This window comes from Lissotriton vulgaris, chromosome 3_2 (genome assembly GCF_964263255.1).
Source record: "Lissotriton vulgaris chromosome 3_2, aLisVul1.2, whole genome shotgun sequence".
Lineage (NCBI taxonomy): Eukaryota > Metazoa > Chordata > Amphibia > Caudata > Salamandridae > Lissotriton > Lissotriton vulgaris.
The window spans coordinates 298,182,527-298,207,988 of NC_141690.1; the positions used below are offsets into that span (position 1 = coordinate 298,182,527).

Here is a 25,462-nt window from a genome sequence, read left to right on the forward strand (position 1 = left end):
GGGTGTCTGCGTTGGTGCACTGCTGCTGTTTGTGCGCTGGCGCAGGGGAGAAGGACAGGAATGCACCATCATGATGCAAGGGTGTCTGCGTTGGCGCACGGCTGCTGTTTGTGCACTGCTGTAGGGGAGAAGGACAGGAATGCACCATCACGAGGCAAGGGTGTCTGCGCTGGTGCACGGCTGCTGTTTGTGTGCTGGCGCAGGGGAGGACAGGAATGCACCATCACGAGGCAAGGGTGTCTGCGCTGGTGCACGGCTGCTCTTTGTGCGCTGGCGCAGGGGAGAAGGACAGGAATGCACTTCTTGCCCTTTTCTCGTGATGTGCGGTGATGCAGCTGCCACGCGTCAAAGGTTTGTAAATGAGGTTCAGAATATTTAGTCAAATCTCATGTTTCAGCCTCAATGAGAGATGGGATGAGGGGGAGGGACAATTCTCTGATCTAGAAGATAAGTTTAGTCTTCGACAGATTTCCATTCTTAATTCTAATCCTAAGCGCTTTAACGTTCTCTAAACTCCCTGGAATTTTAAATAGACTCTAAAGCCCCCTTTAAAACACACGCATACATTGTTTCCTAAATGCAGGGCGGCAGGGGCAGCTGCCTCCATTGTGTGATCTGCCCCATCTGTCTCCTCTCCTCTCTGCCGGAAGTCCAAGGGTGGATTTCTGCTGTGGGGGGAGTGACAGGCAGGGCCCAGGGAGGCCTCTGTGGTCTAAGGTTCTCCTGCCTCAGCCTCCTCCTCCTTGGGTCCCATCAGGCTGTGTTTGATGCTTTTCATCTTGTGCTGGATCCTGAGGCAGATGGACCCTGTCAGCTCCGGCAGGAGGCGCTGGAGGTCTCCATACCCCTCCATCATGAACAGGTGGGCCGCAGCCGGGGGGCTGGCGAGGGCCTTCAGCTCATCCATCCAGGCTATCGCATCCCACAGCACACCAAGAACAAAGACCTCCACCCCGGTCCCCCGGAGCTCCTGGGCCGGACCCGCAGCATCGGAGTCTATCAACCAACCAGGGGTGAGGACCAGGAGGACCCGGGGCAGGTGGGCCCGGGCCCCCCCGCCCTCGGACAGCAACCCCCGTCTGACCTCGGTGAGGGCAGCCTCCAGGGTACTGACATTGGGAAGCACATGGACGGTCCACGGGGACCGGGGGTCCCTGAGGCGACGGAGCCAGAGGGAGCGCTTCAAGAGGCCTAGTGACTGAGGATCAGAGCTGCACACGACCAGGTGGAGCCGCAGAGAGCCCGGGGACACGTGGAAGCCCCCCACGAGCGCCCCCAAGGAGGACTCCAGGAGGGGGCGGAAACCATCAGATAGAACGAAATCACCATCGACCAAGAGCGCGACCTCCGCCTCGATGTCCGTCCGTCCGGAGCAATCTGTGGAGAGAGAAAGAGAGACGAGTCAGAGGGAGCGGACAACATGTGCCGAGGAGCACAGGAGGAGGAGACGGGGGGAGCCGGGATCCTGCCCACGAAATACCACCCATGAGACCCATTACCACACTCCCTGTGAGCTTGAGTAGAATAAAAACATGCCAGCATCCACACTGTGCTGTTACCAAATACACACAAACATCCACACTGTGCTGTCACCAAATACGCTCCAGCATCCACACTGTGCTGTCACCAAACACACTCCAGCATCCACACTGCACTGTCACCAAACACACTCCAGCATCCACACTGCGCTGTCACCAAACACACTCCAGCATCCACACTACGCTGTCACCAAACACACTCCAGCATCCACACTGCGCTGTCACCAAACACACACCAGCATCCACACTGCGCTGTCACCAAACACACTCCAGCATCCACACTTCGCTGTCACCAAATACACACCTGCACCCACACTGAGCTGTCACCAAATACACACCTGCACCCACACTGCGCTGTCACCAAATACACACCAGCACCCACACTGCGCTGTCACCAAATACACACCTGCACCCACACTGCGCTGTCACCAAATACACACCAGCACCCACACTGCGCTGTCACCAAATACACACCTGCACCCACACTGCGCTGTCACCAAATACACACCAGCACCCACACTGCGCTGTCACCAAATACACTCCAGCATCCACACTGCGCTGTCACCAAATACACACCTGCACCCACACTGCGCTGTCACCAAATACACACCAGCACCCACACTACGCTGTCACCAAATACACTCCAGCATCCGCACTGCGCTGTCACCAAATACACACCTGCACCCACACTGCGCTGTCACCAAATACACACCAGCACCCACACTGCGCTGTCACCAAATACACTCCAGCATCCGCACTGCGCTGTCACCAAATACACACCTGCACCCACACTGCGCTGTCACCAAAAACACACCAGCACCCACACTGCGCTGTCACCAAATACACTCCAGCATCCGCACTGCGCTGTCACCAAATACACTCCAGCACCCACACTGCGCTGTCACCAAATACACACCTGCACCCACACTGTGCTGTCACCAAATACACACCTGCACCCACACTGCGCTGTCACCAAATACACACCTGCACCCACACTGCGCTGTCACCAAACACACTCCAGCATCCACACTGCGCTGTCACCAAACACACTCCAGCATCCACACTGCGCTGTCACCAAACACACTCCAGCATCCACACTGCGCTGTCACCAAACACACACCAGCATCCACACTGCGCTGTCACCAAACACACTCCAGCATCCACACTTCGCTGTCACCAAATACACACCTGCACCCACACTGAGCTGTCACCAAATACACACCTGCACCCACACTGCGCTGTCACCAAATACACACCAGCACCCACACTGCGCTGTCACCAAATACACACCTGCACCCACACTGCGCTGTCACCAAATACACACCTGCACCCACACTGCGCTGTCACCAAATACACACCAGCACCCACACTGCGCTGTCACCAAATACACACCTGCACCCACACTGCGCTGTCACCAAATACACACCAGCACCCACACTGCGCTGTCACCAAATACACTCCAGCATCCGCACTGCGCTGTCACCAAATACACACCTGCTCCCACACTGCGCTGTCACCAAATACACACCAGCACCCACACTGCGCTGTCACCAAATACACTCCAGCATCCGCACTGGGCTGTCACCAAATACACACCTGCACCCACACTGCGCTGTCACCAAATACACACCAGCACCCACACTGCGCTGTCACCAAATACACTCCAGCATCCGCACTGCGCTGTCACCAAATACACACCTGCACCCACACTGCGCTGTCACCAAATACACACCAGCACCCACACTGCGCTGTCACCAAATACACTCCAGCATCCGCACTGCGCTGTCACCAAATACACTCCAGCACCCACACTGCGCTGTCACCAAATACACACCTGCACCCACACTGTGCTGTCACCAAATACACACCTGCACCCACACTGCGCTGTCACCAAATACACACCTGCACCCACACTGCGCTGTCACCAAATACACACCAGCACCCACACTGCGCTGTCACCAAATACACACCTGCACCCACACTGCGCTGTCACCAAATACACACCAGCACCCACACTGCGCTGTCACCAAATACACTCCAGCATCCGCACTGCGCTGTCACCAAACAGACCCCAGCCTTCACACTGCGCTGTCACCAAATACACTCCAGCATCCACACTGCACTGTCACCAAATACACCCCAGCATCCACACTGCGCTGTTACCAAATACACTTCAGCATCTACACTGCGCTGTTACTAAATACACGCCAGCATCCTCGCTGCGCTGTCACCAAATACACTCCAGCATCCTTACTGCGCTGTCACCAAATACACTCCAGCATCTACACTGCGTTGTTACTAAACACATTCCAGCATTCACACTGCGCTGTCATCAAACACACTCCAGCATCCACACTGCACTGTCACCAAACACACGCTAGTTAAGAATTAAGAATGCGTAGTTTTAAGAAACTTGCAGCTTTCAGAAACCCTTCCTTATAGCTGTTCTATGATACAGCCATACCGTATACTCTTAAGTGCATTATAACCTTGCGGTTAATGCCAACATTGGAATGGCTGCATCAAAACATGTCGTGTTTGGTACAAAATAGAAATGAATGGTAAGGGTGAAAAGACAGAAAATAAACCTTAAATTTCTACCACTTGTTTTATGCCGTATTTGGTGTCAAACACTTTGGAATACTACCCCCACCCCCCGCCAGTTCAGGTGGCAGGGGTAGCATTCCACCCTTCCAGAGGGAGAAGACATGTACACACTTGTCTACCCGGTAAAAGTTAGACAGAGCCCCAGCATCACAAAATGGATGCTGTTGCCACAGACACAAGACAGACCTCCTGCTGCTGGACGAAACTCCAGCAGGGGAGCCCTGAACAATAGATTTCTTGTCCAAGGAGGTGCCAGCACCTCACCAGACCGGCTTTAGTGTATTGGGGCAGGGTGGGTGCATTCACAGAATGCTTTTCAGACACTGCCTGGGGCACACAAGGTGTCCATGTGCATACCCCAATTCAAACCAGTTGCAGGAGCGCTCAGGCCCTGCTCTGTCATGAAACTGGAAAGAGGGGAAGGGGTGTAACCACCCCCCTGCGGAGGGACCTTAGAGTTAGTCCAACCCCTAAACTTAGTATAAGTATAGGAACCCAGTCTTTAGGACTTTAGATTACCCTGGACGAAACTCTGCAACATATATCTTGGACCTTCGACATTCTATTTTGACTAGAAGACTAAAGAAATCTCCCTCGGGGTCAAGGAGTGATTCCCCTGCTCAAACAGGCACCAAAGAAGCATCTTGCCGGTCTGCATTTTCGAGGCTCCCACCAGATCCCGAAGAATCTGTGACACAGGACATGGACTTCAAGACATCCCTGAGGCAGACACGAGATCTCAGCAGAGCTGAGACCTGCAGCCGTCACGAGAGACGTGGGACCGGAACTCATGGATATCCAGCACATTTGCTAGTGCATCAACTTCCTGAGCTTTTCTGAAGTTGTGCATTGGGCTACTTGTAGTACAAGCCCTGAGCACCTCTTGCACCAAAGCTTAAGGGCCTACACACCGTGAGTGTCCCTTAGGCCTGCTTCCTGCATTCCTGCTCGAGGCACCTTCACGATCCCTGGTCCGTCGACTGATGGGTCCCCACAAAGGAAACTCTTTTGTTTCTTGGGCTTCCCTGGATGCTCCAGACGTGCCCTGCCTCCCCTCCAAAGGGTGAGTCCCTTAGACCTTGCTGGTCTGCCTCAAAGCCAATCTTTGCATGTTGCATGGGTTGCTGTTGCCAAGGCTTGTTGGGTCCAATCGGGATACCGACGCTGCAGCACTCGACATCCAATATGGGACAGCGCAAATCCAGCTCCTGGTTAAGCTTCACCTACATCACCTGTAATCACCCAACATCGGCTGGCATCTTCTTGTCGCCTTCCCGGTCACTGGCTAGTGACCCACACTCTGTCCCCTCTGCTTTCAGGTTCTTCAGATCTCTGATCCACCCTTGGATCCATCCGGACACTTTTCACCTGGTCGCCTGCAGTACTTCTTCGCAGCTCTCCATAGGAAACGAGGACGAAACCCGACACGAAAAGACACCTATGCACCCGGCTTCCCTGGGTCAGGTAACACAAGTACTTCAGTGCTCCCATGGGTCTTGACTCTCGAAGTGTCCAGTACTGAAGGTGTTTTTTTGTAGTCCACTCCCAAGTGTTCTTATTTTTAAAAACCTAACTGTAACTTTCTCCATAGAAGTCAATGGTGATTCGCGGCTGTGTTTAAACACTGCACGCGTCCCCCGTGGGTCTCCTGCGTCCCTACCTTGGGTGGTTCCTGGTTGCCCCATCGGTTCTACAGACCCTAGGCCTTGTCTCTATGTTCACAGCGGTTCTTATACCACTTTCATAGTATATGGTCTGTGAGGCCCCTAGGGCAAAACGTATACTGTGCTAATTTACTGTGTGCTACTTAAGTTCTTGTATTGCACTTTTACTTCTAGCCTCATAAAGAGACTAGAGGGTTGTGTTTAGAACAAATACATATATATTTTATATAGGCCTGGGGTGGGTCTCCTTTCATTTGATCATACATGAGATTATAGACTGGTAAAACAAGCTGCTTTACATTTCTTCAAGACTTAGCCCGAAGGCTGCTCTCCACAGCTACCACTAGGATAGCTTTCTATAAAGTTTGTCTTAAACCTACCATCAATAAGGGTTGTTTGAACAGGTGCAAGGTGCCCACTAGAATAGTGGACAGCATATGCCAGGCCAACTTCTCACACTAGAGCCCCATCGTGGCAGCAACAGTGTCCCTAGAGGTAGAGAACCTACTCATGACCATAGGAACCGGAACAAGATTGTCCCTCCCTACCAGAGTGGTGATTAAGGGTGGGCGTAAAATCCGTTTCGCGGGCGAATTTGCGGAATCTCGCGAAATCGCGGTAAAATCCGCGAATCAGCGGGGACGAATGTTGAGCCAAGCAAGGGTTACAGCAGCAGGTGCAAAAGTTGAACCGAATTTCTTTGTAACCTTTTACAAAAGGGTTACAAACAAATTAACTTCAACTTGGACACCTGCTGCTAATTGATTCCTGGCGCCTCGTTGCCTACTTGCAACTATTCTCTGACCCTGCTCTGACCCTTGAAGCAGGGTCAAGGAATAGTTACAAGTAGGCAACGAGGCACCTGTCCAAGGAATTAAACCTCATCAGGAAGCACTTACAGATATAAAAAACAGGAAGAAGGGAGAGGATGGCAAATACACCCAGTTTGAGTTGTCAGGAGGGGTTAAACTAAAAGAGACCTTTACAGCACAATTTTCATATGCATTTTGCTAAAAATAAAAAGCTGTATGTTCTGTAGGGGCAACTCAGGAATCTGGCCCTTCAGAGATCCGGCTTCTCTTTCTTTCTCTCGTTCTCTCTCTCCGTCTCTCTTTCCCTCTCTTTCTCTCTCTTTCTATCTATCTATCTATCTATCTATCTATCTATCTATCTATCTATCTATCTATCTATCTATCTATCTATCTATCTATCTATCTATCTCTCTATCTCTCTCTCCCTCTCCCATAAACGACTGCACGGGTAACTTCGCTATGCAAGCGGCTCGCGAAGATGCAAAAAGCCCCGCGAACACGCAAAAAACCCCGCGAACACACAAAAAACAAAAATCTGCAAATTCGCACAAATTCGCGAATTTTGCGGATCGCAAATCCGCAAATTCACGGATCGCGAATTCGCAAAATTCGCCCATGCTTAGTGGTGATGACATCCACAAATGGATAACTGCAATGGGGAGGGCCTGTAAATTACAGAGGGTCCCTCAGGAGCAGTGGGCAGCAATCTAGTGGCTCTCCTTTGCAGACAAAGGTAGAGACAAGGTCCTCATTGTTAGAGAAGAGGATGCTGATAACTACAAAGTCTTGAAGAGTCCACTGATTGATGGGTTTGGCTTAACCACTGAGCAATGAAGGACTAAGTTCAGAGATACCCCAAAGGCACAGGCTCAAGACTGGGTTTACTTTGTAGATTGTGCTATTAAGGCTCTGGAGGTACTATTTGATTATGATAGAGCAGATCCTTAATAATTGTCAAAACCAGCTTTTACACCAGTACCTGGTGGAATCTGATCTGACCGCTCCCCTAGAATTGGGAACGAAGGCAGACAGATGGGTCAGAACCAGGGTAAGGCCAAAGAATCAGGATGGTGACCAGAAGAAAGATTCTACCAAGACCCAAGAGAATGGAGGGGATAAATCAAAAGATAAATCCACTACAGGGCCCCAAAAGTCCTCTTCTGGGGGAGAGCCCCAAACTCTTTCCTCTCCTGAAAAGAAACCTTATTGCCATGCCTTAAGAAACCTGGCCACTGGAAAAATTACCCCATTTGCCCTAAGTTCATTGGGCCCGATTCACAGAATGAACTTAAGACTCAATCCTAAACTTACTACTATTTTGGTATTCACAGAATGCACTTACTACTTTTGGTATTCACAGAATGAACTTACTACTTTTGGGATTCACAGAAGTTAGGATTTTGTCTTAAGTCTGTCTTAAGTTTGTCTTAAGACAAACTTAAGACAAAATCCTAACTTCTGTGAATACCAAAAGTAGTAAGTTCATTCTGTGAATGCCAAAAGTAGTAAGTGCATTCTGTGAATACCAAAATAGTAGTAAGTTTAGGATTAAGTCTTAAGTTCATTCTGTGAATCGGGCCCAACGTTCCTCCTAGCAATACTACCACTACTCCTGGTACTACAAGTAGTAATCCCCCAGGTGATAGTAGTGCACCCAAAAAGTTAGGTGAGTTCTCATGGGGAGCTGAGGTGGACCCTGGTTTAGAAAGGACCCCCCTCACAGGCCTCCTAAGTCTGTGATGGTGGCATGGGATTTGCCACTTTTACTATCAGTTCTAATTATTTAAGCAAGTACAGACAGGAGCCACTAATAAAAGGTCAGAAAGCGTTGGCATTCATGGACACAGGGGTTAGTGTTACCATTGTGACAGGTAAACTAGTCCCCCTAAACAGCTTTTACCTGAGTTTAAGCACCAGGTGACCAACATTGATGGTATCAGGACAGATCATCCCATGGCCATAGTCAATCTCAGCTAGGGAGGGGTCACTGGCCCAAAGAGAGTGGTAGTGTCCCCAAACTGACCTGTAGATTGCCTGTTGGGCAATGATCTGGAAATTTCAGCCTGGGCTGAAGTTGAATACCAGGCCCATTTAAGAATGTTAGGCCTCCCTGAGAAAGTTGGTGGGGCTGTTAGGGCCTCAGCCCAAACCCAGGGACAATTTGGAGTGGTGGAGCCTGAATGAATGGCCCACTCCTCTCCACCAGAGAGCACAAGGGTTAAAGAAAAGTCTTCTCCCCCCCAGACTATAGGTAAGGGTCAGCTTCCTCAGGAAACTGATCCTATCCCTTGTTTAGGAACTGCCCCAGGGGTGGTCAGGCCTGTCCTGGGGACCCTTCCAAGGGTGTACCCAGTCTGAAGCAGGTAACCTGCCCCTCTCTACCCTCCCTCTGTCAGCCCAGGGCTGCAGAGGCCAGGGAGGTCAATGGACCCCACTGGGCCCACTGTCCAGAGGAACCCCCTCATCCACAGATTGGGGCACCCAGTCTAGTAGCCCTAGCCAGGTGAAAATTCCTCAACACACTGAGGGATCCCCTTTACCCTTGGGCAGGGACCTTCCCCAGATGGACTCTATTAGGCAAGGGCAAACCAGGGACCACATGGTTCAAAACCTACCCTCTCCCTCCAGTGTTCCAACCAAAGGGACCCAACCCCCGGCCGTGGCAGCCAGAGGAAGGTGCCGAATCTGAAGGAGGCGTTGATGATCTGTCTTAGTTCGGGTGCGATGGTGGCAGTGGCCCTGTGGAAGATGTGCGGTAGGCACAGTTCTGTTGGGACTCCTGAGTGGGTTTTCTTCATGGTCGCTGTGATGTGTTCGACTATGGCGGGGTTCCAGGTCATGATGGTTGGCTTATCGGCGGCGCTGGGGGGGGGGAGGGGGGTGTCCGGTGTCAGTTCGCTGAAGTTGGCATAGAGGGCCTTGATCTTCCAATGGAAGTAGGAGCTGAGCTTGTTCCCAGAGATCCTGGGAAGGTGTGACGTCCGTGGCTTCCCTGGGAGGTTTGGTGAAATGCTGAATGACGTTGAACAGTTCTTTGGCATTGGTTACGTTGGTGTGGACTTTGTCGTGTATGAAGGTCCGATTGGTGTCTCTCATGCGCTGGTGGTATTCTTTCAAGGCGCTCCTGTGGTTGCTCAGTGCTTGCGTGGTTTTCTGGTTTCACCAGGTTTTCTCTAGGCCTCTGCAAGAGCGCCTGGCTTCTTGTAGTTCTGTGGTGTACCAGGCGGCTTTTAGGGGGCGCTGCTTGGTGGGGTGACGGAGGGGTGCAAGCTTTTCGGCTCAGCAGAAGATCCAGTGGTGAAATTCTTTGGCTGAGTGGTTGGTGTTGGTCGTGGCACTTGGGGGGTCTTGGAGGAGGGAGGTGTGGAGGAGCTCCTCTGTGACCTTGCTCTAGTTCCTTTGTGGTGGGCGCGGGGTGGGCTAGGGCGCAGTGGTGGTTTTGAAGGTGAAGTGTACGCAGTGGTGGTCCATCCAAAGGGGCTGGGTGGTGTGGCTGAAGCGGATATTTGTACCTCCTGCATAGATGGGGTCGAGGGTGTGTCCAGCACTGTGCGTGTTGACGAGCTGCTTCAGTCCGAGGTTGGCAAGGAGTGTGGTGGAGTCAGGGTATCTGCGGTTGTCGAAGTGGAAATGTAGGGCCCCGAGTAGGATGTAGTCCATGGAGGTGATGGCGTGGGGTGTGACGAGCTCGGGGATAGTAGTTGCGGACTGGGTGCGAGGTCCCGGGGGTCTGTAGACAAGGGTGCCACGTAGCGTGGTCCTGGGGCTGGTCTGGATCTGGAAGTGGAAGTGTTCTGTGTTGGAGTGGGGGTCTCTCATGCTGAAGGTGGAGAGTCGGAGGGAGGTCTTGTGTGGGATGGCAAGACCCCCTCCTGGGCGGTGGGGGTGGTCCTTTCTCTGGATCTTGTAACCCGTGACCCTTCCATGGACGGACCATTTTCTGGTCCCTATCTCCTGGGAAATATTCACCATGAACCCCCTAACAACTAAAATTCAGGTAACCGACAGACGGTGGCGTAAACTCACACCTGGGGAATGGGCCGCCGCCCTTGCAGACTCCATCCCAGAGCTCTCCACCAATCCTGCCACGGCTGACAAGCAGTTTAATGAGTGGATTACCTCTTCTCTAGATACACTTCTCCCCAAAACTGCGACCTTTAAACATCCCAAAAGACTATTTATTATTTTATTTTGAGTATTTATAAAGCGCGACTGATACCTTGCAGGCTTCCTGGCGCTGGAGAATACTCTGCTGACGGATAACCGGGAAAACAGTCAGACAGGCAATTATTGGGGGAAAAGCCAGGTCTTGATACGTCTCCTGAATGGAAGAAGCTGTGAAATCTGACGTATGTCAGTGGGCAGGCTGTTCCACAACTTGGCCGCTGCAACCCTGAAGGATCTGCCCCCTGTTCTGGTTTTATTGAATCTGGGTACCTTTACCAGACAGGCCGAGGATGAGCGTAGATCTCTGGCAGGAGTGTACCACCGAAACAGGGCTTGCAGAGGTTTGGGTCCAAGTCCGTGCAGAGCCTTAAAGACAATGCAGAGGGACTTGAAAGCCACACGTTGTTTTAAGGGTAGCCAATGTAGCTCGGCCAGAGCTGCTGTGGCCGAAGCCCTCCTTGTCCAGCCAAGAGCCAGCTTGGCGGCGGCAGATTGAATTCGCTGTAGTCGATCCATCAACGTGACTGGAGACTCCAGGAGCAGGGCGTTACAATAGTCAAGGCGACTAAGTATCGTACACCTGACTATCGACGCCCGGGCTTGTGCCGGGAGAAGTGGCATGATTTTCCGCAGTGAGCGAAGCAGGGCTGTGCAGATCCCCACAGTTTTCGTTACCTGGGTTTCCATACTTAATTTGTTGTCAAGCATGGCTCCCAGGTTGCGAACCGAGGCAACTGGCAGAGGTTTGTCTCTAATCTCTGGGGGCCAGAATTCATTCGGAAACTGGTGAGGTATCTTGGTGCCTGAACAGAACAGGACCTCCGTTTTGGAGGAGTTAAACTGGAGGGAGTTTCTGTGTAGCCATCCAGCCGTCTCTCTTAGGCAGTCGTGGAAGGTGGAAAAAGGAATGGCATCTTCACCTTCCCAAGAGAGCATGAGCTGCGTGTCATCAGCGTAATTTATTGTTTTGATCCCAAAGGATTGAATTAGCTTGACTAGCGGGATGAGGTACACGTTAAAAAGAATGGGGCTGATGGAGGAGCCCTGAGGGACTCCCTGGGGTACTGGAGCAAAGGTGGATTGGAATGGGGGAAGGGAGACAGCCTGTCTTCTGTCCCGAAGGTAGGAGTGAAACCAGAGCAGTGCAGTGCCCTCCACTCCCACTTCACCAAGTCTCTGCAGCAGCGTACCATGGTTGACCGTATCAAATGCGGCAGACAGGTCCAGCAGTATCAGCGCCACTGGCTGGCCCCTGTCTGCACGCATACGAAGATCCTCCATGGCTGTTAAGACTGCTGTTTCGGTGCCGTGGGCAGGACGGAACCCGAACTGGTGATCGTCAAGAAGTTTGTTCTGTTCTAGGTGGGCGGACAGGCACGAACTGACCCATCGTTCGGCGACTTTCGCTGGGAAAGGCAGCAGGGAGATGGGTCGGTAGTTTGAAAGACAATCTGGGCTCAGGGAGGGTTTCTTCAAGAGAGGAGTGATTAACGCCTGTTTCCACGGGGTTTGGACAAAGCCACTGTGCAAAGACTGGTTACATATTAGGCGCATGGTGCCAAAAAGTTAATTTCCAAAATCTTTCCAAACTTTTGGAGGCAGGGGGTCGAGTGGAGAACCCGAGGTGATACCAAGCGCCAGTCTTTCAAACTCGGAGGCCGGGATTGGGGGAAATTCCCGTAGTCTAGCCAAAAGGACAGAGCCTGGAGACGACAAGTTTTGAGAGCTGGTGTCCGGTCCCTGCGTGTTGGAAGTTCCCGAAGAGGGAGGTGTTTTCAGGTTTTGAATAATGGTGTTTATTTTATTAATGAAAAACACTGCAAGATTGTCGCAGAGGGCTTGGGTGGGAGGCTGTGTAGAGATGACACAGTCTGGATTGGTTAGGTTTTTGAGTATCTGAAAAATACTTTTTGAGCTGTTGGTGGCGTTGGTAATGATGGAGCAGTAATGTTTAGCCTTATTTTGGGCGATGGCAGTTTTGTACTCCCGGAGGTTTTCTTTCCAAAGAGTTTTGTGGGTGTCAGAATAACCTTGCCTCCATTTTCTCTCTGCTTGTCTACATGCTAGTTTGAGAGCTCTTAAAGAGTCGTCGAACCATGGGGCCGGTACTCGTCTCTGTGGTTTGCCCTTGTGTTCCGAGATATTGGAAATCCTTGTGCAGAGGGATAGATAGTTAGCCTCTACTGGTTGAGTAATGGAAAAACTGTCTTCCACTTCAAATACTGGGCCATTCAGTCTGAGTTTGTCCAGAGCCTTCCAGTCTCTGTACGGGGGTTCAAGGCCGTGGCGGGGTGCCGGTCTGCAAGACCTGCAGCCTGCTATATGAAATTTGATGAGTGCATGGTCAGTCCAGCACATCGGCAAAATATCGCTCAGAAGTGCTAGCTGGGGGGAGGAGAAGATTAAATCGAGCTGGGGCTCCGCTGAGTGTGTGGGTTTGTTCACTAACTGGGAGAGTCCCATTCCTTCACAGGAGAGTAGGAGATTGTTAAGGGCAGAATCTAGGCTGCCGTTGGGCCAAAGGTTGAAATCGCCCAAGACAATCAGGTTGTTGTGAGAGGTAGCCATATTAGTAAGGGTGGTGAGGAGCGACTGCTGCTGAGGGGAATTGAAAGCTCCCGGCGGGTGGTAGCAAATCACAGCCGTAAAAGTCGTTCCAAGATGACAATCAATCGAGAGGCCAAGTATTTCGGTCCCGACCACTGGGTCCATAACAATAGTTTTTACTGACCAAGAAGCTCTATAGATTAAACCGACTCCACCGCCCCGACCCTTAGGTCGAGGGAGATGCAGGATTTTTAAGTCTTGTAGGCAGGCCCAATCCAGTTCTATATTGCAGTCAGAGTGGGTCCATGTTTCCGTCAGGAATAAAGCATCAAGATGGTGATTATCTATGAGCTGGGCGATTTCGTGAGCGTGTTTGGGCAGGGACCTGACATTCAGCAGGCCACCTGTGAATAAGCCTTTGCGCGCAAAATCGTGCAGCGGATAGGCGGTGTCCTGGAAGGACAGTTGACCTTCATGAGCGAAGTCTCTAAGGAGGAGTAGAGCCTCACGCGTCAAGTGCGGAGAGCTAATGGTGGACGGGGAGATCGGGGCCGCGGGTAGCGCTCCGGGCGCTGCCGAGGCGCGGACGAGCGCAGACGAGCTTGCCTTATGCGCGCCTTCGGCGCGCATTCGTCGCGCCCGCTGCGCTCGTCCGCTGCGCTTCCTGCCGAGGCACATAATAAATAGAGAGTGACTGCGTGGGAGGGGGGGGCGTGGCCAGCCGCGGTGGGCGTGTCTGGCGGGTCCCTCAACCAGGAAATGGCGGCAAGACGCGGGACTAGGGCAACAACAACAGCTGTCTGCTGCTGAGCGCTATCGCAGAAATGCCAGGGTTTCCACTGCACAACAGGTATTAAAAACACAAGATACGCTGTTTAAAAGACAAGTTTTAAAAAGATCGTTGCTCCCGGCTTTCCGCCTCAGGAGTTCTCCGTGTAATGGGTGGCGACGCTCGATCAGCGCGCTTTTATATGAGCCTGGGAGGGGGGGGGCGTGGCCAGCCGCGGTGGGCGTGTCTGGCGGGTCCCTCAACCAGGAAGTGGCGGCAGGACGCGGACTAGGGCAACAACAACAGCTGTCTGCTGCTGAGCGCTATCGCAGAAATGCCAGGGTTTCCACTGCACAACAGGTATTAAAAACACAAGATACGCTGTTTAAAAGACAAGTTTTAAAAAGATCGTTGCTCCCGGCTTTCCGCCTCAGGAGTTCTCCGTGTAATGGGTGGCGATGCTCGATCAGCGCGCTTTTATATGAGCCTGGGAGGGGGGGGCATGGCCAGCCGCGGTGGGCGTGTCTGGCGGGTCCCTCAACCAGGAAGTGGCGGCAAGACGCGGGACTAGGGCAACAACAACAGCTGTCTGCTGCTGAGCGCTATCGCAGAAATGCCAGGGTTTCCACTGCACAACAGGTATTAAAAACACAAGATACTTTAAGCTCTATGGTACACCCCAGAGCTTAAAGCCCTGCGCCAAGAGTGCAAGAGAACGGAACGCTCGTGGAGAAAAAACAAATCGGAAACTAACAAAGACATCTATTCTACCTCCCTCTTAATCTATAAAACCGCTATTCGAAAAACTAAAAGCGCTTTCTTCCAGGAGAGAATAGAGAAAGCGGGATGCTCCAGTAAGGAATCCTACACCATCCTTAAAGAGCTTCTGAAAACCCCAGAACCGGGACCGAGACACCTCACTGATCCTAAAGCTGATCAGGAAAAATGCCAACAATTGGCTAATTTCTTCCATGATAAAATTCAAACAATTCTTGATTCAATCCCCCTCACGAATCTGTGTGAAGAAAACGATCTCCCGTACTCCCTAACACCTACCTGTCTCTCTTCTTGGGGTCAAGTTACAACTGAAGAAGTAGGAAACACGCTACAATCCATAAAGAGCGGATCGCCCAGAGACCCCGCCCCACTCCGGATCCTCAAGGAGGTAGCCCCCACGATTATTCCCCCTCTGACTTATCTGATCAACGACTCACTCCAACAGGGAGTTGTACCCCCAAGCTGGAAGACGGCCGTCGTAAAAGCTCTATTAAAGAAACCTTCCCTCGACCCCGAAAATCTGGCTAATTACAGGCCCATCTCCCTACTCCCAGGAGTCAGCAAGATTGCTGAAAAACTGGTTAATAGGAAACTCTCTCAGTTCCTGGAGGTTAACAATAAGCTAAAAAGTTCCCAAACGGGCTTTCGTCCAGGGCAGGGCACTGACATCGCCCTCCTGGCAGCGGGAGAGGAAGCCAGAGCACTATTGGACGGAGGAGGATCAGTGGCAGTGATCCTCCTCGACCTAAGTGCGGCATTCGATACCGTCAACCACCAACTGCTCATCAAAAGACTTAAGAGAGTTGGTGTGGAAGGCTCGGCCCTATCCTGGCTCTCATCCTTTCTAGCTCAACGGACCTATCAGATCTGGGAGAAGAACGCCTGCTCCTCCGAAATTCCCCTCCAATGTGGTGGGCCTCAGGGCTCCTCCCTGAGCCCCACATTATTTAATATCTATATGTCCACATTGGAGGAGGTCATCACCCCATTCGGAGTGAGCGTCGTCAGCTATGCTGACGACACACAACTAGTGGTGTCTCTGTCTCACCCCAGACAACAATCAGCAGACCTATTTAACTGCCTTACGCAGGTCCACTGTTGGATGAACAATTCAGCCCTAAAACTAAACGGGACTGTAGGAAGGTGGATATCTGACTATGGTTACCCCCAAACTTTTTGCCTGGTGTTTAGCTGGTTTTTGACTTAGTTGGCCTGGGATCCTGCTATTCAGGGCCCCAGGCTGATTGCTCTCTCCTTAAAATGGACTCCATGTACCCTAGGTGCATAACATAATTGGAACTGGTTCACCTTATAGGCCCCTGTAACAGTGTACCCTAGGTACCCAGGGCATAGGTGCATCCAAGGCCTACCAGGGGATGCAGCACGTCCTGTGCCACCCCTGGCCTGGCCTCCAGATTTGACACAACTGGCTGATCACTCAGCTGGGGTAAGTTGGTGTAATCACCTCTTATTTAGATATAGTATCCCTATATCTAACCGTAAACTGGACACATGTTAACCTGTAAGCCATTCCTATGGAAGGCCCCTGCAATCCTGGGGGCAGAGTGCATGGTTACATGTGAGATGGTGCTCTAGCATGAGCTGAGCCTGTCTGCAGCTGTCGGGAACCAATCCCTAAGCTGTTCTGGGATATTGCCATACCATATACTCTTAAGTGCATTATAATCCTCGCGGTTATATGCTATCTTTGGTTTGGCTTTATCAAAACATGTCGAGTAAGGTGTCATACGAATTGGAATACTATCCCCTCGCCAGTTCTGGCGATGGGGATAGCATTCCACCCTTCTAGAGGGACACGACATGTGTGTAGCCTTAACCCCGGTTAAAGTTAAACAGAGCCTCAGCATCACAAAATGGATGCTGCCACCACAGACACATGTCTGACCTCCTGCTGCTGGGAGTCCTTCCAGCGAGGAGGGCCTGGACAAAGGGTTTCCTGCCTGGGGAGGTGCGAGCACCACCCCAGACAGGGTTTTGTGTATTGGGTAGGACAGGGCTGAATAGATTGAGACATGCCTGGGGCACACAAGGTGTCCCTGTGCATAAGCCAGCCCAAACCGGTTCTGGGGCTTTCCAGCCCCAGTCCTGGCGAGGAGCTGGACAAAGGAGAGGGGGTGTAACCACCCCCCTTCCTGGTCCCACCCATAGGGGAGGGACCTAGCAGGAGATCCACCCCTCAGATTGGAATAAGAGGGGGAGCAGTGCCATTGCACAGCAGATCATCCTTAAATCAACTTTAAACAAGAAGAAGACTGGACTTCGACATTCTGCTGCACAGAAGACTGAAGAGAATCTCCCTAGTGGCCTAGGAGGGGCCACCCTGTGAACACAGGCATCACCCAGCACCTCGACGTCTGCTTTGCCGCCGCCTCCCGCCGGAGCCCGAGCCCAGAGCCTGACAAGACCCAGCTTCCCAGACTTCTCACAGCCCGATCCACAGTCCCTGCAAAGAAGGGACCCGTGGAGGCACCGAGAGACGTGGGAGCGGCCATCTTGAAAGACCCCCGAGACGCTGACTGCGCAGCACCCGAGGCACCCTCGACTCTGTGCTTTGAGGTTTGAAAAGCCCCACAACCGAGTAGCATTTGCACCAAAGATCAGCCCTCCAGCATCTCCACGATTTGCGTGGGGCCCTTTTGCTTTGTGCCACTCGACTCGCCATCCCGGCCGCTTGTTACGTCGTCAGCGGCCATCTTGGCGACGAAACCTACAAGTTACACTGTGGGTCTGGTTGCTCCAGACCTGCCCTCGCTCCTGTAGAAAGGAGTACCCGCTCTGACCTTGCTGGTCCGAGTAATAAGCCTTTTTCACTTTCCCCGTGGCTTGCATTAGCCAAGGCTTGTTTGCTTCAATCGAGTTGCCGACACCGCCATCAGCTAGAGCCTTTGAGGGACAGCTCGTGATCGACTCCTGGACGTCCTTGACCTCTTCGTGTTCACGTGGCTGCAGAGAGAAGCAACACCTCATCACCTGTTTGCACCCGACTTTGCCTGGTTCCAATCTGGTTCCACGGTGGTCACTGGTCAGTGACTTTGAACATTGTCCCCTCTGCTTTCAGGTCTTCACCACTTCAGATCCACCCTTGGATCCACCGGACACTTCTCCTTCACATCGCCTGCAGCATCTTCAGCTTCAAGCGCCAAGAACCTGCGTGTCAAAACCCAACGCCACTTCGACCCTGTGCACCCACTTCCTGTGGGTGAGGTAACATTGCAAAGCCGGTGTCCCTACACTGGTACACACCTCTAGGGTCTGTGTCTTAAGTTTTGTTCCTCTAGGTTCAGCGGAAGTGCCCTTAAACTAACTTTGTACTTTTTAAGCACCATAGACTTTGTATTGAGAAGTGCGTGCACTTTGAACACTGCACCCGAGTCCCGTGGGCCTTTCCCGACTTAGTCATTGCCAGTCTCGAATAGCTCCAGCGATTCCCAAGGCCCTAGGCCTCTTCACTTTCCTATTGGTATCTCTTATACCACTTTCTTAGTATATGGTTTAGGTGGCCCCTAGGGCTCATCCATATTGTGCAACTTTTGTGTATTTTAAACTGTCTTGTGATTTAACGCTTGTGCTTCTGTGCTCATAAAGAGTCCAGGGGATTTTAATAGTTAATAAATCAATATATATTTTCAATATATATCTGTGTGGTGTCCCTTTCATTTGGTATTCAAGGGGGTTGTGTATGGTATAACAGCTGGCTTCACATGCCTTTCAGAGTTTAGCCTAAGACTGCTTTGTCCACGTTACCACTAGGATAACTGGTCTACAAGGTTGAATTACAACCATCATCATAAGGGTTGCTTGGCATGGTACAAAGTGATCACTAAAAATTAGTGAGCATTATATACCAGGCCAACTTCTCACATTGGTGAGCAGCGGATTGGGATCTGAGCTTGCTGTTGTTTTACCATTACAATCTTTGAGATTATCATTTGAAAGATCATACAGGTACCTGCTAGGTACATATAAAACAAGACTAGTATACTTAAGTTCTACTGAACTTAGTTGTTGTAGAGCAAAGGGAGTAGCACACCCTAGCTACAACTACTAGATAGGTTTAGTAGGTAAACACCAGTGTAGGTAGATTGCAACACATCCACCCACACTAGAGCAATGTCTGGAGCAGAGGGGTCCAGTGGACTTACTCCTGTTGAGAGTGACCCTCCAAGGGCACCATCCAAATTTGCTATTTTTTCCTTTAAGGAATTAAGACAGCTTTGTGTCTTAAGGGGTCTGAAGACAGGGCCTTCCCCTACGACAGACCACCTAAGAGAGCTCTTAGACCAGTCTGAGACTCTAAAGCCCTCTAAGGCAAACCCCACAGGGGATGCTGAAGGAGGCCATCCTTCAGAGGATGACACTGTAGACACCCCTGCCCCTATCATCCTGGTAGATGAGGAAGCCTCCACCACTGGAGCTCCTCAGGTAGATGTAGAGGAAGAGGAGGAAGAGGAGGAGGTGGAAAGCAGTGAGTCAGATGATGACAGAGATAGTCAGGTGCTGGTCAGTAGACTGAACCAGGCTAACTTAAGCTTACTTGGGAATGAATCAGGTAACAACCCATTCAGACCCCCAGGTGGACTTAACCAGAAGCCTAGGAGGAGAAGGACTCACTCAGGTGACTCTAACAACTCCCATGCTTCTAGAGGTTCTCATGGTCACTCCAGAAGGGAGATGACTAGCCCTCAGAGAAGGGAACATGAGGCCAAGATGAGAGAGGCTGAGCTTAGGATCCAGAGGCAAGAGTTAGAGGTTGCCCTGGCCAAGGAGAAACTTGCTAGAGCAAGACAGCCTAGAGAGAGTGGGGTAATAGAACCCACTGGTGGCAGCAATATCCACAAGGATAAAGACAGGTCTTTTGATAACAGAAACCTGAGTAAGATTGTGCCCCCCTACAAAGCTGGGGATGATATCCATAAATGGATGACTGCAATGGAGAGAGCCTGCAGAGTACAGCAGATCCCTCAAGAGCAGTGGGCAGCAATCTTGTGGCTCTCCTTTGAAGGTAGAGGCCGAGACAGACTCCTCACAGTTAGTGATGGGGATTCTAGAAACTACCTGGTCCTGAAGAGTGCTCTGATTGATGGGTTAGGCTTAACCACTGAACAGTACAGGTTAATGTTCAGAGATAACCAGAAGACACAGACTCAGGACTGGTCTGAATTTGTTGAGTGTGCCACTAAGGCTCTGGAGGGCTGGTTGCTGGGAAGTAAGGTTAATGACTATACAGGATTGTATAATTTAATTATGAGAGAGCAAATCTTAAGTAATTGTCAAAATCAGCTTCTACATCAGCACCTGGTTGACTCTGATCTGACCTCCCCACAAGAATTGGGTAGGAGGGCAGACAAATGGGTCAGAACCAGGATCAGGCCTAAGAACCAAGGTGGTGACCAAAAGAAAGAGACTACCAAGCCTCAAGAGAAGGGTGGGGATAAAAGTAAGGAAAAGACTTCCCCAGGGCCCCAAAACTCCAAGAATGGGGGTGGGTCCCAAGACACTTCTACATCCCAGAAAAAGCCTTATTGTCATACCTGTAAACAGGTGGGGCATTACAAAACAGATAGCTGTTGTCCCAAGAATGGCAATAAGGAGAATATACCTCCAGGTAAGGCTCCAACACCTCCTGTCACTGTTAGCAGTGGTCCCCCAGGTGGTGGGAGCACCCCCAAGAATTTGGGTGGGTTTACTTTTGGAGGACAGGTGGACTCTGGCCTATCCAGGTCCCCTAACTCAGATACTCTTGTCTATAAGACTGGCATGGGGTTTGCCAATTTCACAGCTTGCCCAAACACTTTGAGCAAGTATAGACAGGAGCCCCTCATCAATGGCTTGAAAGTGGAGGCCTTCAGAGACACAGGGGCTAGCATCACCATGGTGGCTGAATGTCTAGTCCCCTCAAGGCAACTTTTACCTGATGCCAGATATCAGGTGACAAACATTGATGGCATAGAAACCAATCATCCCATGGCAGTAGTCAATCTTAGCTGGGGAGGTGTCACTGGCCCAAAGAGAGTGGCAGTGTCAGCAAACTTGCCTGTAGATTGCCTACTGGGTAATGATTTGGAAATCTCAGCCTGGGCTGAGGTTGAACAGCAAACCCATTCTAGAATGGTAAATCTCCATGGAAAGGTTAGTGGGGCTGTAATGGCTACAGCCCCAATTCAAGATGTCCTTCCTGAAAAGGTTGGGAGGGCTGAGCAAACCTCAGCCCCATCTTTAGATAACTTCCCTCCTGGAAAGAGTAGCAGGGCTGTACTAGTAACAGCCCATACCCAAACTGAGTCTCCTCCTGAAAAGGTTGGAGGGGCTGTGATGGCCACAGCCCAAACTCAAACAGATACATGGGTAGTGAAGCCTGAAATGATGGATCACTCCACCCAAACTGAGAGCATGGAGGAGGAAGAGAAATCTCCCTCCCACCAGACTTTAGGAAAGGATCAGCCTCCTCAGGGAACTGATCTTACCCCTGATGAAGGAACTGTCCCAGAGGTTGTTAGGCCTGGCCTGACAGAGCCTCTGATGGCAGTGGACCCTTCTCAGGTGGGACCCAGTCTGGAGCAGGTAACCTGCCCCTCTCTACCTTGCCTTACTCAGCCCAGGGCTGCAGAGGACAAGAAGGACAGTGAGACCCAAAGGGCCCCCTGTCAAATAAAGCGCCCCCATCCACAGATTAGGGGCACCGAAACTAGTAGCCCTAGTGAGGTGCAAACTTTAAAAACTCCTGAGGGATCCCCCTTAAAAGTAGTTAGGGACCTCCCCCAGATGGATATTGTTGGGCACAGCCAAACCTGGGACCCTAAGGGCCCAAACCTGAACTGTCCCTTCAGTAAGCCAAACAGAGGGACCCAGCCTCCAGCTTTAGGTAGCCAGAGGTTGACCCTGAGAGCACAGTGCAACTCAGTCAGAGAAAGAAAGGCACACATGGTGGAGAGTGATTGGAGGAAGCTGAGCCCTACAGAGGAAACTCACTTCAGTACTCCATCTCAACACCAGCCTTTGACTTTGCAAAGACACACCACAGGTAGAGATTCCCTATGGTGGAGACCCTCAGATACCCTTAGGGTGAGGGATTGCTTAGTGGACCATGAGACAGGGGGTTACCAAGCCAGAGCTGGTACTTCCTTATATGGCCACTTAGGCAATATAGGCTTACCTGGTCAAGGATAGCCTTATCTCCTTTCGTTTGGGGGGGGGTTATGTAGGAAGGTGGATATCTGACTATGGTTACCCCCAAACTTTTTGCCTGGTGTTTAGCTGGTTTTTGACTTAGTTGGCCTGGGATCCTGCTATTCAGGGCCCCAGGCTGATTGCTCTCTCCTTAAAATGGACTCCATGTACCCTAGGTGCATAACATAATTGGAACTGGTTCACCTTATAGGCCCCTGTAACAGTGTACCCTAGGTACCCAGGGCATAGGTGCATCCAAGGCCTACCAGGGGCTGCAGCACGTCCTGTGCCACCCCTGGCCTGGCCTCCAGATTTGACACAACTGGCTGATCACTCAGCTGGGGTAAGTTGATGTAATCACCTCTTATTTAGATATAGTATCCCTATATCTAACCGTAAACTGGACACATGTTAACCTGTAAGCCATTCCTATGGAAGGCCCCTGCAATCCTGGGGGCAGAGTGCATGGTTACATGTGAGATGGTGCTCTAGCATGAGCTGAGCCTGTCTGCAGCTGTCGGGAACCAATCCCTAAGCTGTTCTGGGATATTGCCATACCATATACTCTTAAGTGCATTATAATCCTCGCGGTTATATGCTATCTTTGGTTTGGCTTTATCAAAACATGTCGAGTAAGGTGTCATACGAATTGGAATACTATCCCCTCGCCAGTTCTGGCGATGGGGATAGCATTCCACCCTTCTAGAGGGACACGACATGTGTGTAGCCTTAACCCCGGTTAAAGTTAAACAGAGCCTCAGCATCACAAAATGGATGCTGCCACCACAGACACATGTCTGACCTCCTGCTGCTGGGAGTCCTTCCAGCGAGGAGGGCCTGGACAAAGGGTTTCCTGCCTGGGGAGGTGCGAGCACCACCCCAGACAGGGTTTTGTGTATTGGGTAGGACAGGGCTGAATAGATTGAGACATGCCTGGGGCACACAAGGTGTCCCTGTGCATAAGCCAGCCCAAACCGGTTCTGGGGCTTTCCAGCCCCAGTCCTGGCGAGGAGCTGGACAAAGGAGAGGGGGTGTAACCACCCCCCTTCCTGGTCCCACCCATAGGGGAGGGACCTAGCAGGAGATCCACCCCTCAGATTGGAATAAGAGGGGGAGCAGTGCCATTGCACAGCAGATCATCCTTAAATCAACTTTAAACAAGAAGAAGACTGGACTTCGACATTCTGCTGCACAGAAGACTGAAGAGAATCTCCCTAGTGGCCTAGGAGGGGCCACCCTGTGAACACAGGCATCACCCAGCACCTCGACGTCTGCTTTGCCGCCGCCTCCCGCCGGAGCCCGAGCCCAGAGCCTGACAAGACCCAGCTTCCCAGACTTCTCACAGCCCGATCCACAGTCCCTGCAAAGAAGGGACCCGTGGAGGCACCGAGAGACGTGGGAGCGGCCATCTTGAAAGACCGCCGAGACGCTGACTGCGCAGCACCCGAGGCACCCTCGACTCTGTGCTTTGAGGTTTGAAAAGCCCCACAACCGAGTAGCATTTGCACCAAAGATCAGCCCTCCAGCATCTCCACGATTTGCGTGGGGCCCTTTTGCTTTGTGCCACTCGACTCGCCATCCCGGCCGCTTGTTACGTCGTCAGCGGCCATCTTGGCGACGAAACCTACAAGTTACACTGTGGGTCTGGTTGCTCCAGACCTGCCCTCGCTCCTGTAGAAAGGAGTACCCGCTCTGACCTTGCTGGTCCGAGTAATAAGCCTTTTTCACTTTCCCCGTGGCTTGCATTAGCCAAGGCTTGTTTGCTTCAATCGAGTTGCCGACACCGCCATCAGCTAGAGCCTTCGAGGGACAGCTCGTGATCGACTCCTGGACGTCCTTGACCTCTTCGTGTTCACGTGGCTGCAGAGAGAAGCAACACCTCATCACCTGTTTGCACCCGACTTTGCCTGGTTCCAATCTGGTTCCACGGTGGTCACTGGTCAGTGACTTTGAACATTGTCCCCTCTGCTTTCAGGTCTTCACCACTTCAGATCCACCCTTGGATCCACCGGACACTTCTCCTTCACATCGCCTGCAGCATCTTCAGCTTCAAGCGCCAAGAACCTGCGTGTCAAAACCCAACGCCACTTCGACCCTGTGCACCCACTTCCTGTGGGTGAGGTAACATTGCAAAGCCGGTGTCCCTACACTGGTACACACCTCTAGGGTCTGTGTCTTAAGTTTTGTTCCTCTAGGTTCAGCGGAAGTGCCCTTAAACTAACTTTGTACTTTTTAAGCACCATAGACTTTGTATTGAGAAGTGCGTGCACTTTGAACACTGCACCCGAGTCCCGTGGGCCTTTCCCGACTTAGTCATTGCCAGTCTCGAATAGCTCCAGCGATTCCCAAGGCCCTAGGCCTCTTCACTTTCCTCTTGGTATCTCTTATACCACTTTCTTAGTATATGGTTTAGGTGGCCCCTAGGGCTCATCCATATTGTGCAACTTTTGTGTATTTTAAACTGTCTTGTGATTTAACGCTTGTGCTTCTGTGCTCATAAAGAGTCCAGGGGATTTTAATAGTTAATAAATCAATATATATTTTCAATATATATCTGTGTGGTGTCCCTTTCATTTGGTATTCAAGGGGGTTGTGTATGGTATAACAGCTGGCTTCACATGCCTTTCAGAGTTTAGCCTAAGACTGCTTTGTCCACGTTACCACTAGGATAACTGGTCTACAAGGTTGAATTACAACCATCATCATAAGGGTTGCTTGGCATGGTACAAAGTGATCACTAAAAATTAGTGAGCATTATATACCAGGCCAACTTCTCACAGGGACGAAAACTGAAGTTCTGCTCCTCTGCCCGAAAGGGCTCACACTCTCCCCGAACATCTGGCCAGCTTGTCTGGGCCCTCCCCCTGATCCAAAAGAAGAGGTAAAAAGTCTGGGTGTGTGGCTCGACACTGACCTCTCATTCACTGTGCAGGCAAAGAAAGTAGCCGGGACCTGCTTCGGGCTCCTGAAATCTCTGAGGAAAGTCTTGCCCCTCTTGCCCTTCAACTCCCAAAAATTGCTAATTCAAGGCCTAATACTTTCGAGGCTTGATTATAGCAATGTGATCTATCTAGGCGCTCCTGAAGCGACCCTTAACAAGCTTCAGAGAATCCAGAATACTGCGGCCCGGATTATCACAAATACCCCTGCCAGAACCTCCGCTAAACCTGCTCTAAAACTCCTCCACTGGCTTCCCATAAGGGAGCGGGTCAAATTCAAGGCCTTGTGCCTAGCCCACAAACTACTACAAAATCAAGGCCCCCCTGTTCTCAGTAAACTCATCACACCCTATAAATCCACAAGATCCCTCCGTTCAGACACAGAAAATTTCATCACCACCCCCAGATTCAAGAAAGCCCACTCAGGAGGAAGACGTTTCGCAGTCCAAACTGC

The 25,462-nt window shown here is 51.3% G+C and overlaps 1 protein-coding gene across 1 annotated transcript in view; it reads right to left on the bottom strand.

Moving 5' to 3' along the window:
* Positions 1-116: 116 nt before the first annotated feature.
* Positions 117-25,462, bottom strand: part of LOC147725754 (von Willebrand factor A domain-containing protein 2-like) — a 233,632-nt gene continuing 208,286 nt past the window's right edge. The window contains exon 7 of the mRNA XM_086964585.1: positions 117-1,377. Coding sequence (XP_086820711.1) covers positions 713-1,377 — 665 coding nt within the window. The 3' untranslated portion in view covers positions 117-712. The remainder of the gene's footprint in view (positions 1,378-25,462) is intronic.